The following is a 15852-nucleotide window of genomic DNA, read 5'->3' as shown; positions in this document are numbered from 1 at the left end:
GGGCTTCTAACATATTTCTATTTATATTTTCATATTTCATTCTAGCAAATGAGCATTTTGAACTTTCATTAAGCTTCATTTCTGGATTTTTAAGCATTATCTTGACAGCAACCCAGCTCCTACATCTGCCACTCTTACAAAGACTTGCCTGGTGCTGGAGGACACTTTCTTGGAACAATTTTCCTCTGACTTTCACTGATGGTCTCACACATTCCAAGTACCTGCATATGTGAACACACAGGTCATTCACTGTGACACAACCCTGAGTTTCCTCTTCCTTAGATCCAATCACAGACCCTGCTGGTCCAATCCCCCCCTGGGTGGGAATAGACACCCCCCCTTTCAGCTCAGTAGGAGATACAGCAGTTTTAAGGGGATTAGAACAGTCTCTAAACAGGTTTAAAATCTTTTGTCTTCTTCACTGAGCCAATTGCCTGGAACTTCAGCATTTCAGGAGGGAAAAGATTATTACTTCGGGGAAATATCATGGTTCTGATATTGCCAAAAATGATCTCACTGACTCTTGTCTAAACTCTTCACAGCTCCTCTGTTTTGTGCAGAGCTTTTTCAGCATAGAAGGTCTGTAATAGAACAGCTTCTCTTCACAGGTTGACCTCATGGTCATGAGTTAAGAGCATTCTCATTTCCTCACCCTAGAGCCAGTGAAGAATCCTGGCTTTGCCTGGGACAAGGCAGCAGCCACCCATCAGGCAGCTCCTCACAGTTTGATAGCTGTATAAAACCACTGTGATTTGCTTCAGAAGACACCTGTAGTTATTTGTTCTCTGGAGAAACAAAGCATTCCTCTCCCTGATGAAGCCTTTAACCTCAGATCGAACTGACAGATAAGAGTCTGATGTGGAGATAAGCAGAAAAGTGCTTGGAGATGAAGGGCACTGAAATGCTTTGGGAGCTGAGCAATCCTGGGAGCCAGGCAGGTTTCACAGTGCCACAGCCAGGGATGGTTTGGGTTTTAAAACACTCTGTGCCCAGCTGCCAGTGCAAATCAAAGCCAGCCTGTAACAGTGCAGGCTGTAGGACCCACAGGCTGAGAGTCACCTGTATTTGCATTCAGTGACTTTTGGGGGGTTAGTTTTACCACAACTATCAGCAGATACAAATAATTTACCTGTGAGAAAGAGGGAGAGACTGAGCTGTGCTTAGGGTGCCTCCCAGAGCAGCATCTCCTGAGCAGCTCTGACTGACAGGCTCATTCACAGCTCATGGCAGTGTCTCCAGAGCTGCCCACAGATAATGCCAGTATAGCTGCACTCCCTTAGAGGAGACTGGAATTGCTCCCCTCCCACCTCTGACAACACACGGGCTGAGGGCCCAGCTGAATGAATAAAGGAACATATTTGTCCCCTCGCAGCATTAGAAAGGCTTTATTTTTAATTGTTCCAGCACTGGTTCAGTCGATCCAGAGCTTAGTTTACCACCTCTAAATGTACTGTACTTATTCCAACCACCTGAGTGAGCACTGCTTTTATGTATTTCACTACTTTCAAAGAATCAAACCATAAAGAAATGTAACTTCCCTGATACCAGATCCACCTGTGAAGAACTTCTATTCTGCCTCGCAGCGGTTTTGAGGGAACACAGGAGCTGCTCCTCTGGGTAAAACCCCGCGAGTGCCGGCAGGAACAGCAGCACCCAGAGAGCGGGTTCCGAGGCAGGGGAGCCTTTGCAACCCCGCCGAGGTTGGGGCAGAGGCAGGGGCGGTTCGGAGCACAGGCTCCCCCAGCAGATGGCAACAGCGACCCAGCGCGGGACGAGCGACAGCCCGGGCTCGGCCCGCGTGTGCCGACGGGGCTGCTCCTCCCGCTGCCCATGTCCCGCTGCCCACGGCGCGATCCCACAGCCTGCACAGGCAGCAGCAGATGCATGAGAGGGACAGCGGGAACGCTCGAGGGGGGAGATTTTGCTGGAGGTGGAAGAAGAAACAGAAGGTAACAGGTGATCTGGTTTCTAATCCAGAAAAAACACCGATTCTGCAAGAGTCCAGTCAGTGCCTGTTATCTCATTTTTATAGTTAACTTTTACCACAGCAGCAGAGCTGCCTTATAAACTGAGTATGCAGGTAACACTCCCCTTTTTATTACAGTCTCACGATTGACCAGCACAGAGCAAAGAAAGGTGAGGCCCAACTGCAGCATTCCCACTGCCAACGGAGCACGACCAAAGCAGTGTCTGAAGGACAGATCCACAGACTCACAACCTTCCACACATTTATCCCAACAAAACTCCACGAAGATAAAGACAGGTGGCTGTCAGTATTTCATGACTCTAAACCAAAATCCCTCTCCAGGGCCAAAGGCTGTGTGAAGTGCAGACAAAGTGCCCCATTGCAGGTGTCAGTTCATCAGCAGGCTCCTGCCCTCCAACAGATTGCACTGGGAATGTCTGTGCCCCCCTAGGAGTTAGGAGACTAAACACCTTCAGGCATCTTGGCACAGAGCCTCCAAAAACTACATTACAATACACTTCACTAAAAAAAACAGGCCAACAAAAACCCCAAACAAACAAAACTAAGGAAGAAATCAATCTAGAAAGCCCTATAGATTTTCATTGCCTGTTGAGTCTATTTGGGCTAAATGGCAAAGCATAAAAAGCTCATTTGATTCAAACTAATCTCATTAAGGAAACAAATATACATTCCTCAATGCCATGAAACAGGAATATATGAGTCACATCAGCTGAAAGACAAGACACCAAAGCTCAGCAGACCTTACCATAATTATTTCAGTTCTGAATGGCTGAGGTTGAACATTATTATTATTATTATTATTATTATTATTATTATTATTATTATTATTATTTGTATTTCAGAATAGGTAATAAAAGACCCAAACACGACTGGGAAGTGTCTGTTGTGCAGTTCCCGTTTATAATCAAAATAGGAGACAACAGAAGGGTGAAGTTACAAAGGCAGCCAAACAAGAAGTCAGTAACAGAATCAGAACCAGAATGTGGGTCTGCTGAGCAGCCCAGGATTGTATCCTTAGACTTGTATCTCTATTACAACAGTCTGTGGGCTCATTAACATAAATTAGTATAAGCTGACATTGCCAACAAGGGAAACAATGGTGCATTCTGCAAACCTCACTTGTGCATTTCTGCCTCTGCAGCGAAAAGGAGGAGAAACAGCAGCTGGCAGTGCTTGTTCCACTACAGCCTTACCCTCCACTCAGGGAGCAGAAAAGGTGTGGAAAACACAGCTAAGTAGAGACTGTGCAAAAACTTCAGGACTCAGTGCCACAATTTTGTAGCACCCACTGTAACAAATCGAGGGGAATTGAAAGTTCAAACACCAAAGGGATAAACAGCCCGTTCAGATTGGATTCAAACTCACCACCAAAACCCAAACCCAAAGCAGGTGCTGTTCTTCACTCACTCACTCGTACAAGCAGAACTGGTAGAGCCACAGTATCAGGTCACACTTTATTTTAACTGATGGGCAGTTTCACAGAAATCTCACTTGAATTCAAGTGGCTTTCAGACAGCTGGTGCCAGTTCAGTAACATCCCCTGTGTGCCTGTTCCTCAGCTCAGCCTGGCCCAGGTTTGGGCTGGCAGGACCTTTGCAGGTCCCCCAGTGCCAGCCCTGCCAGGGCAGCAGCTCTCCCAGGAGGGCAGATGTTCCAGCCCCAGCTGAGGGCCAGCTCCAGTCCTTCTCCAGGCTAATCTGAGCAAACAGGATTTTGCATGTCTGTGCACAGCACTCTTTCATCAGATTGCAAGGGAAGAGTGAGTCTAGACATGTCAGAGCGTATTTGAAAAATAGAGGATTACCGAATTTGCCATATACCTCCTGGATTCTGGACTCTCCCAATGCTGCTGTAATAATGTTTAATGACATTATATATAATCAAATTATGTAAAAGTTAATTGCATTCCACTCAGATTTCCTTTTTACATAGCAATCTTCTGCCTCATCCATATACAACCTACGCAGACAGGAGAGGTTTTTACTCCAAAAAAAAAAAGGCAAGAAGTTTTGAAAACTGTCTCAACTGATAAAACACCTCAAAGCTGCACAAGAGTGCCAAGAGTTCCAAGCCATCTAAAAGGAGTAAGTACAGAAGTAGATTGCAGGTAGCTACAAAACTCTGGGGCCAAATGATCAATTGAGGAGCTTTTATTTAACTGCACTGGATTTGCTCCAAGCAGTGATTTTACTCTCCAGCTCCATCCTTTCCTAAGTTTTCCTGCAGGTAAACTCACCCAAACAAGCAAAGGAAAGCATCCCGTGTGGGAGGCTGGGCCTGGACTGTTATTTGTGAGGGCCCAGCTGCCCCAGCAGCAGCTCAGCAGGGCCAGGTCAGTCTGGGCAGGTTGCTCAGCATTGGTTCCAGTGCAAAGGGAGGGAAATCAGAGCTGTCCCTGCACTCAAACGAGTCCTGGAAAGAGTTAATGAGGGGGTGAGGCCAAGCTCGAGTGGGTGCTCTGACCCAGCCTGCAAAGGGATTCCTGAGCCCACACCAGCTTTTGTTCAGGTCCAGACCCACTGGCATTGGAATGCTGGAAGTGCTGCCTGTGCACAATGCAGACTTTCTCTCCCTCCAGCTATTCCTGCCGTTTCTTTGCACTTTGTCCCAGGTTTGCACACTGGCAGAGCTTTATGTCCAGGAGTATGGAATGCACAGTTACGGAGCCAACAAACCACAGACAGAAAATGAGTTCCCTAAAAGCCAGCCCATGTGATAGAGCACCAGCTGGGACACACCATCTCACTGCTGCAGTGCCAGGGGTGCAATGCTCCTATTGCACCTCGACATTTCTGCACTTCCCTTTTTCAAACCTCTTGCAAATCGATTTACGGAAAGAAGCACGTTCAGGCAATGATAAAACATGATGGCTACCTCCACCAGGGAAAAAACTAATATTACTGAACATATAAGAAAGATAAGAAGAAGTGTAATGCCAGTTAATCATGGATTATATTCCATTGACAGGCTATTTTTAATATACCTGTATTAAAGATACACACGGATATATTCAGCTAGTAAAAAATATACTTATCAGCCCAAACTGTAACCCAGCAGAAAGCTAAATTGATCTCACAATTGCTGGAAATTTAACCAAGATTATGAAGTTAGTTCCTGTGAGCCAAAACTTTTAGTGTTGTCTACTTCATGACTGTAAGCAGTAAATGAAATGCATTTACAGCAAATGAGTCCTATGTTGAATAAATGAAGTTCTGATTTAAATATTGAGCTAAATTACCTCTTTTTTTTATTATTTTAAATGCAAAAAAACAGCTCCTCCTCTCTCAGATCTCTCCCATAGCACAGATTCATCTGCCACAGACATCAGTTACACAATTCCCTCCCTCCTACCCATCTCCAGTCTGCACTTGATGTGCACAATCACATCTGTAATCTCCAGAGCTTCCTAAGAGAAGAGCTCATTTTCCTCTGCTGAGCTGTCAACACTGAAAAAGAGCAACAGCCAACAATAGTTATTCTTTGGGCCCTGCCTCTCTCAGCTCAGTTCAGACCTGGTGGCACAGAGCCACAACCCCAGGCACTGTAAATCCCAGTCTCATCAACTGCAAGAAAGATTTTCCAGAAGCACTTGAAAGAATCAAGGAAAAAAGTTGCAATCTCTTGACAGTCTCATCCTACACTAATTTACTTTTTCAAATTTTAGGAATTCTACAGATGAGGGTCCCTTCATGTGACCAAACCTCACAGAGTGCACAAGCAAGGACAGAAGAAAGATTGATTCCAAGATATCCTTAGTGTGCAGGGCAGTGGTTGTCTTTTTAACACACTTTACACAAACTTTAGTCACCATACCAACCGAACAGAAAAATGGGATCAAGGAACACACAAGCACAATTCCTTCCAGTTTAAAGAAAACTAGAGGTCCCAGATGAAATCTCAATACAATAAAAGTCAATTTGAAGGAAAAGAATCTCTTCTCAGTACCAAACTCGGATGAGGGAACAGGAACCTTCCACTTACCTCCCGTGAGGTTGTTTGCAGAGAGGAAACGGAAGCAGTTCCTGTCGTGGAGTGTGGATTCTTCCCTGTGTGCCAAATCCCCTGCTGCAGGTTTTGGAGAAGGCAGAGCCATCTCCAACTCTCAGAGCAACAGAGCCTGCTCCCAGCAAACAAAGTAACTCAGGGCAGATATCTGCAGAGAGTCAGGCGAGGAATAAAAATATCCCAGAAAAAGCAACAATTTCAGGATGTTGCCGGCTTGCTTTGGAAGGGACAGTGAGTGCCTTCCCCGGAATTCCACATTCAGGAGACTGTCCTGCTTCAATCCTGCTGCCACATATTCCATGCATTGAACAGACTTTGTGGTATCAGAGTGGAGGAAGAACCACCGAGCTCAGCCCTGACGGGAGGGATGCGATGGCCTTTCCCAGGAGCACAGGAGTCACCAGCATTCCGTGGATCTTCCCAGCACCTCCTGCATGTCGCTAACCTGGAGAAGACAATTTTTGTAAATAGTGGAAGTTACTTTAAGTGTTTATTGTACAATATTTACTGCAGGAACACAGCTGGATGACTTACAATGGACTGACTCCAGCAGACAGAACTCTTCTTTCCCTCCCACCAGTATTTTCTGTAGTCACAGAAACCTCTGCTCTTCCAGCAGCAGCTTCTCCAGAAGCCAAACTGCTCATTTTATACACACACAAATATATATATAACAGATACACATACACCTGACCCAGCCATTCTGCATAACAAGTGACTGTCTCAGCTGTATTCCCAAGGGGCAGCTCTGAGGGCTCTGTGTGATGTTGGTTTCTTCACTCATCTCTCACCCCTAAAGCTCCTTTCTCCTCTTACCTGCTGTCTTCACACTGCATCCTCTGCCATTGCCTGGCATGCTCCTTCCCTTTTCCCACCTATCTTCTGCCCACTGGATACAGGAGACTCAGTTTTCCCAAACTCTCAGTGGACACCTTCCTCAGAGAAAGAAGGTCAAAGAAGGCTCACTCCAAAACACCAGACAGAGACCTGGGATCCTACCTAGTGCTGGTAACTGTTTGAATCTCTGGGAGTCTCCTTCAGTTTGTAATTACAAGCTGAGCTCTGAAACATTGCCCTAACATGTTGTGTTGTGAAAGCACAGATCCAGTTTGACATTATTTTAAAGAGAGAGGGCCATGAGGCTCACTATTAATTTGCAGTGAGCAGAAATAGAGGAGGGGGTTTGAGACATTTGTAGCAAACCCTGAGTAAGAGACATCCCTGGTGGAGCACCTGCCTGTTTGAAGCTGCACCTCTCGTCCTGTCTTTGGTCCCTCATTCAGCTTCTTTGGGAAGTCACCTCCTCCCTGCCATTATCTTTCCACCAAGCCCCACCTTCTCCATGCTCTGTGTTGTCCAAACCTCCTCTGTTGAAAGGGAACATGTCAATCAGTGAAGTAACACCCACACGTGGAGCCAAATGCATGGAAATTCATCCACGGCACAGCAGTGCTTAGCAGTATTAGTCCTGGAGGAATTCAGTGGCAGTAAAATCATTTGTTTCCACATTTAAATAGCAAATAGCTCAGGGGGGGCAACCCCGTGGCTCTGAAAGAGTTTTGGGCATATCAGAGGATGACATTCATTTGGTGAAGAATGTGTTTATTCTGGAGTCACCAAAACCAAGATTATCAACTTAGGGCAGATTTCACAAACTGACTGGAGGTAATAGATTATCAAAGATACCCTTGTATGTGCTGTCATCTGTAATTGTACCCCTTCATCATTCTCTGACACATATATAATTGGTTAAAGGAATACAGAGCAAACATGCTGCTTTAGGCTGAACAAAAGGATTTCAGACATTTCCATGTATTCATTTTGCACATCCCCAAATAAATGTTTGTGGGGTTTTTTTTCCTTTAAACTAATCCTTGAATCAACACCAAAAATACATTTACTCACACAGACCTGAGTTGTTTTTTTAAAACAGAACCAAAACTAGATATTAGATGGCATCTCAGAATTTAAATCAGCTGTGTCCACAGCAAAAGCCAAAAGTGCACTCGACAGCACTTGTGGAGCTGCTGCACTGCAGCTCTGGGCAGGTATGGGTACAGCTGACAGGCTCTGCCCCACAGCCCGGGAGGGATCCTCTGCTCTGGGCAGCTGGGCAGCTCCCAGCCCCAATTCCATAGCCACTGGCCACAGAGGGCCATTTCTGGCACGAGTGCACTGGGTGTTTAACCCGAGGGGAGTGCAGGAAGCCACAGCTCCCAGGGCAGATGGAACTGCTTTAATACAAGAGCAGCCCGTGTCCTTCTCAGAGAGCTGAACTGGGGGTAGTTACTTTGTCAGACTCTCTCACCTCTTTGCTTCAGGGGTTTTTTGGAGGGTCATTTCCTGTGCTGGAAGTTCAATCACTGTGACTCATTATACACCAAAGAACATATCCATGAGGGTGAGGAAGAGTGACTGGGCACGGATGTTCCTGCTGGCATGGACTGGCACCATTTCAGTGAAAGCAGATGAGCTGCAGTGCTTTATGGTTCTGTGGCTCATTAAATATTTTACTGCCTTGAGTTACATCAAATTCATGTTTTTTACTCTTTTTTTTCTGCTGTGAAAGTGAAGCTACTTCAGGCAGCTGATCTCTGAACATCTGTTTTCATACAAAAGATGTTCTTTCTTCACTCAGCCCCGCCTTTTACAGCTTATTACAGGTCCTCAGAGTTCCCTTCTTCCCCTCCCTCTCTGTTCAGAATACCTGTATTGTTACAAAAAAATCAGCAAACTGAATGTCCCCATGTGCCAATGGAAAAGCACACAATTAATCCTTAAAAATACAAACTGGTATCTCAGAACAAGATTCAGGGGCCAGACTTCCTATTAAAGCAAATGAAAGGAGCTCAGTTGGCTTCCCTGGAAAATTTCTTGTGAAGATTGTCTAATGGAAAATATCAGTTACATTCTCTGAAAATATTTGATCTTTGTTACACTGGGAAGCTCTCTGGCTCTGAGAACAGCACTCCTCATTGACAGCAGACATCAAATAGCCAAAAGAGAGCAACTCTATCTGTTCAGACCACACCAACAAGATTTAAACCGACTGCTCAGGCTAAGAGCCCTACCTGAGTGTTATTGTGTGAGGTTCTGTGTTCCCTTGGAAAAAAGGGACTTAGGCCCTAGAGGCAGGATACATATCACTTACAGACAAAAGAAGCTGTGTATGCCATAACAATCCTCTAGCCATTTTTATATCACTGCAGCATTAAAGCTTAACCCCACAAGACCTGCTTTTGTTCAGGGAGGTTTTGTGTGGCATCCACCAGCACTCAGACAAGCTCTGATATCCTCCCAGAGCAGACACCCTGATAGCGGGGATGAAACACAAACTGAGGCACTTGAACCTGAACAGTTTGATCAGGAAGCAGATCAATGGATAAAAGATCAAAGTGTTACCAAATGGGAGAGGAAAGAAACTACTTTAGAGCATTTAAATGTGAGAGCCGGGCTTTGCTTTTAAGCTGCGCTGCGGTTCCCTCTGCCACGCTGCTCTTGGGAGGAATGCGGCTCCTTTCCCGGGCAATTCCATCCCAGATAACCTGCACGCCCGGGCATGCCACTGCACAGCCAGGGAGCAGCCAAATGAAAGGAGTCTGCTGCAGTCCTATGGAACAGGGGTGAGCCCACACCTCAGGGTGTGAGCCAACATTCCTTTTCCCAAGGGACAGAGCACACACAGAACACCCTGACATGCCACCGAGTCCTCTGGCAAAGGACTCAGCCAAAAATGGAAGGGGAAAGCAGGGAAAAGGCAGTCAGGAAGAGAGGACTTGGGAATACCTTGCTGGCAGCCTGATGGGTTCACCTTCACCCAGAACAGAGTCATCCCACTTGAAAGGAACACTCAACATTTGTCAGCTTTTCCTCACCCGCCCCTTGCAGCCTGAGCTGGAGCTGCACATGCCAGAGAGCCCTGCATTTTTGTTGAATGATGTAACTGAATATTCCTTATGCAAGGAAGGAGACATTATTAAACCCAAATTCTTGATTTCAGGTTCATAGGGACTGTGCCATGTGACTTTATGAAACAAAATGTGGCATTTGCAACAATTTCTATATATAGGGGATAGACTTGTTTCTAATCCCCTTCTCTATTTATCCCAAATTGCCAAAACCTCTCTCGGTTTCACCAGCATTATTTATCACTCACCAGCTCCCAGACAGTCTGAAGTGACAATGGAAACAGCACACAACAGCCTCTTGCTTCTGAGGAACATTTACATTTCATATTAGCAAGGGAGAACTGGAAATTTCTACTAGAAGAGCAAAGGAACTCATTAAGCAAAGCTCTAAATCTCACCCAATAGCTTGAGTCAAAAGTACTTTGAAAATACAGGTTTTGTACTACAGACCACAAAAAACGAACAGCCTCAGAGGAGAAATGGGGAGAGGAAGATCTCCTTGTTTGGAGACAGATGGGAAATGATACTCTGGAAATGGCTCTGCTCACTTGGGAATTTGTGAGTCATGCTGAGGAGGAGATAGACTATGGCTCCAATGCCACTTGTAATCAAGTGATCTATAATTCTGATAATGTTCCTGCTGTCAATTATGCTGCCAGTCTTGGTCACTGTCCAGAAGACTGATTTATTGTTATTATTATTTTTTCTTCAAACTCATCTAAAGGAGCAGGAATTTCTTTTAAGAATAATGCCTATGAGCTTTAACCAAAGTGCTTTAGTTCCATACAGCAGTTTATTGCTGCTCTGATATTAAGGAATAACTTGTGCTGGGGGACTTAGAATGGAGGTGGCAACTTGGGTCCCTTTCCCAAGTCAGTGGCAAACAATCAGCTTTCTGAGGGTGCCTGGTAGGGCCAGACCCCAACACTGCAGACAAGAAAAAACACACTCACACTTGGCAACCCCACGAGGAGGCTGCATTTTTTAAATGTTTTCTTTTGCCAAACATCCAAACTAATTTCTTAAATTAACGAATATCTTTTTTCTTTAGCAGGAAGGGGTCTGGGAACCACTCAGTCCATTCTCATTTTGCCAAACAGAGACGTGCACAAATGGGAAATACAAGGTAGCAAGTCCTGGTCCGATAAATGTCAAAGTCCAGCTCTGCTTTGCTCACCACCTTATCACGGACTTCAGTACCTCATTAGTCAATAAATAACATTACTCCCATAACCTCATCTCCCTCAGAACCTGTCTAAGCCCACAGAAGCAGGATAGGTCACTGTAGGAGACAAAAAGCCTATGAAGTTACTTAACAGATGATCCAAACCCAAACCCACAGACTGCAATCTCACTGCCCAAGGCACACAGCTCCAAACCCACTCAGTGTTCTGCAAACAGAACACCCAGAGCCCACATGCCCAGGGCAGAGGGCAGCTCTAAGTGGGCAGTACAACAGTTGGGAAACCCCACCTTTAGCCAAGGCTCACTCCCAAGCCAAGGCAGTTCATGAGCTTCTTCCTGGCACTTCCAGCCACCTGAGAGCCCCTCTCCCTCCCCTCACAGCCACCTGCCTCCTACAACCCGGTGTGGTCACATCCCTGACACACCAAACCAACTAGAAAACACCTCACTTCGTTCTTGCAGCAATCCCACTAAACAACAACATCATAACACATCCCAAAGTTGTGTTTTTGAGGTTCTCCTCTGCAGGCAATAAAAGCTTCTTCCAGGCACCTCAACTGCAGCTGCCATTGTTTCCTCAGGCTCCATTCCTTGCTCTGCTCTTGTTTAATTAAATAGAACACGAATTACATGTTTTCAGTCAAAGGCAGAGAAAACTTCCAGAAAATACATTCCAGCATCTAAGGGCACTGGGAAATCTGGAATAACAAGCTGTAGGGGGGAGTCACATTGAAGGGGAGAAGGGGCAAGGAGGAGCTTCTTTTAAGTTACCTTATGGTAAGTAGTCCTGCAGGGAGAGCTGGGAAGAGACATCTCTGAACACCAGATTCAACACAAAAAGCAGTGTTGCAAGTTTGTGCATAACGGCCTTTGGCAAACACAGCCGAGGGGATGGGAACTGCTCAGGCTCTGCAGCACCTCAGTCTCTCCCAGCAATGTTAACATGGAAAGCTCCTTCACCTTCCCACCTGATTTCCCTTGTAACTCCTGAGGCAATCCAGAGCTCCCTCACAACTGTGAAGATGTCAGAAGAGTCTCCAGGAGCCATTCCCTAATTAACTGGAAACAAGTGGGGCTGCGATAAACAATAAAAACTGTGGGGCCAGCTCAAAACCAGGTACACAAAAATCAACCTGTCAACTTTCATGCTGTGTTTCTGATGCAGAGGGACCTGCAAACCTCGCTCAGGTCGTGCTTGCCCTGCTGTCTGCGCCCAGAATTCCCCTCAGCCAGCCTCATGTGCCTGACAGACAGTGAGGCACAGAAAAACTGGAGGCAGGAAACTCAGAACTCTGCCTAAGCTTGTGTAAAGATCTGTCACAGCCTGCACTGCTCAGGTACCTGTCCAATGACTCTGCTGTGCACCCACTGGGCTGAGGGGAAGTGCTCCACCCCCACAGAACGCAGGCAGATTAAACAATGAAGAAGAGGTTTGGAAATTCCCGGCGGATTTAGAGTCCTTGGAGACCAGAATTCCATAGTGACTTGCGGCAAACCCTGGGCTGAGATGTTCTCCCAGGTGGTCACTAACAGCTGTCCCTTTGGCAGAGGGCTTGGCTCGTGTCACACAGGGCTTTCCTCTCCCCCAGCTGCCCCTGATGGCCTGGCCTGTTCCTGCTGCTCCTTCCACAGCTGCCGTCAGGAATTACCCCCGTGAGGGATGGGAGGGTTTGCCACCATCCACAGAGCCGGGGGGATCCTGGGAGCAGAGCTGAACTCCCAGGGAAGGTCAGGACAATGGAAGTAAGGGAAAGAAGATTCTTTCTTCTTCCAGAATCTATTTCAATTGTAAGATCAGATTAATTTAGGCTTATCATGGGAAGAAGTGGGTCATTTTGGAGATAACCAACGCAGAACTGAGATATCTGGGTGCAGGAAAATTGTGTTGCAGTCAGTTCAGCTGATCCTCAGTAACTGAGAGACTGTCTTTACCAAAAAACCTCTTCAGCCTCATCCTATTACCCACTCAAGTTCATTTATACAGCCATTTTCTCAGCTCTGGACAAATGAACAAGAACAAGTTCCAGTGATATTCACAAACAATTTGGCCCCTTCAAACACTATATTTAGGAACTGAGGGCTCTGTACAATTTATTTCAAAACCAAACTGACATCATGGTGTTCTGAAATTGTGAGTACAGAACCCTACACTCTATATTTTTTATTCTTTATTGTTCCTGCAGCACCATTCACCAAGGTGCTCTCAGACACTTTAGGGTGAGTGTGGAGTAGCTTTTAATTCAGCTAAATTACAGAAATGGTGAAGGCCACATAAGAAAAAAACAAAAGCCTTTTCAGATAATGTAGAAGGAGCTTGGCCATAAACTAGAACATTATCATCATTTTTTTGCAAGGCCAGAACAAAAAGCAACCAGAAGCAACGCATGGCTAAAAATTTTGCAGTGGTCTCTAGGGCATGAATTTAATGGTTTTCACCAAAATTTGCAAGCAAGACATTCCCTTGAAAAGTCTTTTTTACTTACCAATAACAAGGCACGAGTTAACAAAAAATCCATGTATCTGTGGCCCTAGAAGACTTGTGGCTCTATAAGAGGAGAGGACATAAGCTGGGAGGACAAAAAAAAATAACTTTCCAAGACTAACATAAAAACTGGACAAACTACTGATCAGAATGATAGATTTTTTTGAGCTGAGAACAATCAAAATACAATGCATTACAGGAGCACATCTTCCCAACACAGGCATTGAAGATAAGAGTCAGCAGGCCCCTAGTGTTTCATGGTTCAGTTGTAGAGGTTTATGTATTCTCTGTGACAGGTAGTTCTGGTAGGAGAGTTTGTTAAATGAAGAAGCCCCTGTTAACTGCTCTGCTGTGTCAAACGTGTCTGTACCTGGTCATTCTTTACACAGTGAGCCCTCAGTGCCCCAGAGCAGAGCCTGTACCAGGCAGTGCTCCTGCCAAGGAGCTCAGAGCCCAGGGAACACCTCTCCCTGTCCTTCACACTGGCACTGAGGTCCTCAGAAGGCAGGAGCCCCCCCCAGCCTGGCCCGCAATGAGATAACTCACATTTCCTCGGCCCTCACCGACCTTCCCTCACCAGCCCTGTCCTTCATTTGCACTAAACTGTTCCCCACAGCTAATCTTACTGGGCAAAAGACAATTCTCCCCAGCTGAAGTGTCTTCCCGCTCAGTAAGGACAGAAAAAGCTCTCTTAATAGACAAAACTTTGACCACATTCTTTTGAACAATAAAGAAGCGAGTTAACTTTGAGCTACATTCTGAACATGGCATCAGTTTCCTATCTCAGACTAACCACAGTCAGGAGTGAATCATACTTTACTTCTAGGTTATTTTTTAGCAGTTAACCCACCTCTGCCATGAAACAAAACATGACTGTAGAAATTATCACCCTGAGGATTCGGGGTATGTTTCAGACCTACATCTAAACTCTGGAGCCCGAGGCATTGGAGGCAGATGCAGCACTGGCAATCCATCCATCCTTACTATTTGCCATATCTCTGCAATTGTAACCTGGAATTTTCTGTTCTTTCCTGCCATAAAAGGTTTCTCCATAGCCCAGAAGAATGACCAAAAAAAAGAGAAAAAGAAATGCATACTCTTCCGAAGTGTTGTGCATGTCTTTCCTTCCAAGTTAAGACTTTGCTGTTCAGTCACAGAACCAGCCACGTTATATTGCTTAACCAGTATTTTATTTAAATACCTGAAGTTTCTTTTATATCCAACCTCTCCTATCCAAGTCACTTTTCGTTCTGGCTCAGCACACCTGTGAAAGCTCAGGGCTCAGGTTATCACTTCAGAGTGAATGCACTGGTTTCTCACACCAGAAAATGCATTTCTCCAGTTAGAAAAGTCTAAACCTGAATCACAAATGAAGTTTGCTTCATCCCTACAAGCTCAGAGTCTAAAAACCTAAGATTAACAGAATTCCAAGGACCAAACCAAGCATTAGACATGATGCTCTTTCCATTCTCTCTCTTCCTAAAAAAAAAAAAAAGAAAAGAAAAAAAAAAGAGAGAGAGAGACAAAAGCAAAAGTAGTAGCAAACTCTTGCGAGCCCAAGGCTGGACAATTCCTGCGGTAGCCCCTTAGAAACTTTGTTCCTAACGCCCAAGAGTGAGGAAAAGTGTTAAAACTACATCCAAATTCTCGCTGGAAGAGAAAGTAGCCAAGTAGCCAAGCAAACCCCAAGCACACACCTCTGTCTCTCCTGGGCGGACGGGCCGTCCCGGCTCCTGTGCGCGGAACATCGGGACCTTCATCCCCGGGACGAAAACGGGAGGAGGGACCTGCGGGGAGGGAGCGAAATCCCGCCCCGGTTTTACATGTTGAGGGCTCTCAGCTCTCTGATCACAAAGCGGCTTTACAGCCCCTGTTCAAACAGTTCGGCTCCAGGGTAACAAGTTCAAAGTGGGAGGAGGCAGAAGGGACCGGAGGGTGGTAACAATCCTGCACAGACGTTTCGTTCCCTTTCCATCTGCAGAACCTGTTCTTCAGGTTGGGAACTGAAACATCTGCCTGCTGCCCTGTTTGAAAGCTGCACTCCGAACCTCTTCTCTCCTAACAGGTCCGCGGAGGTAAAATCATATTTTATAATGCACAGACAAGCAGCCTGTGGGAGGAAAAGTTAATCATTGCTGTGCACCGAGTTTGTTTTACATTTTGGACTTCCTTGTGGTAACGTCGGTGCAGCAACTCACTCCCCTGTCGGGTCTGTTAGAAGGAAAAGCAGAGAAGCATCCCATGGAAATTAAGTCTGCACAGAAACCACACTTTGACTGTGCTGT

At 45.7% G+C, this 15852-nt stretch overlaps 1 protein-coding gene across 5 annotated transcripts in view; it reads right to left on the bottom strand.

Annotated features, from left to right (window-relative positions):
• Positions 1-15852, bottom strand: part of PLCH2 (phospholipase C eta 2) — a 71174-nt gene that overhangs the window by 55140 nt on the left and 182 nt on the right. For 2 of the 5 annotated variants that reach the window (XM_039390875.1, XM_039390876.1), the window contains exons 1-2: positions 15265-15556; positions 5969-6437 (exon numbers count right to left, since the gene is read on the bottom strand). In XM_039390875.1, the coding sequence (XP_039246809.1) occupies positions 5969-6080 (112 nt within the window). In that variant the 5' untranslated portion in view covers positions 6081-6437; positions 15265-15556. Of the gene's footprint in view, positions 1-5968; positions 6438-15264; positions 15557-15852 lie in introns of those variants that run through there. The other 3 variants (XM_027728747.2, XM_039390874.1, XM_039390873.1) reach the window with 3 other exon arrangements.

Source organism: Pipra filicauda, unplaced genomic scaffold (assembly GCF_003945595.2).
Source record: "Pipra filicauda isolate LSUMZ 115617 unplaced genomic scaffold, ASM394559v2 scaffold87_size3191425_pilon, whole genome shotgun sequence".
In the NCBI taxonomy this organism is placed as follows: domain Eukaryota; kingdom Metazoa; phylum Chordata; class Aves; order Passeriformes; family Pipridae; genus Pipra; species Pipra filicauda.
This window is presented reverse-complemented; position numbering and strand designations above follow the sequence as displayed.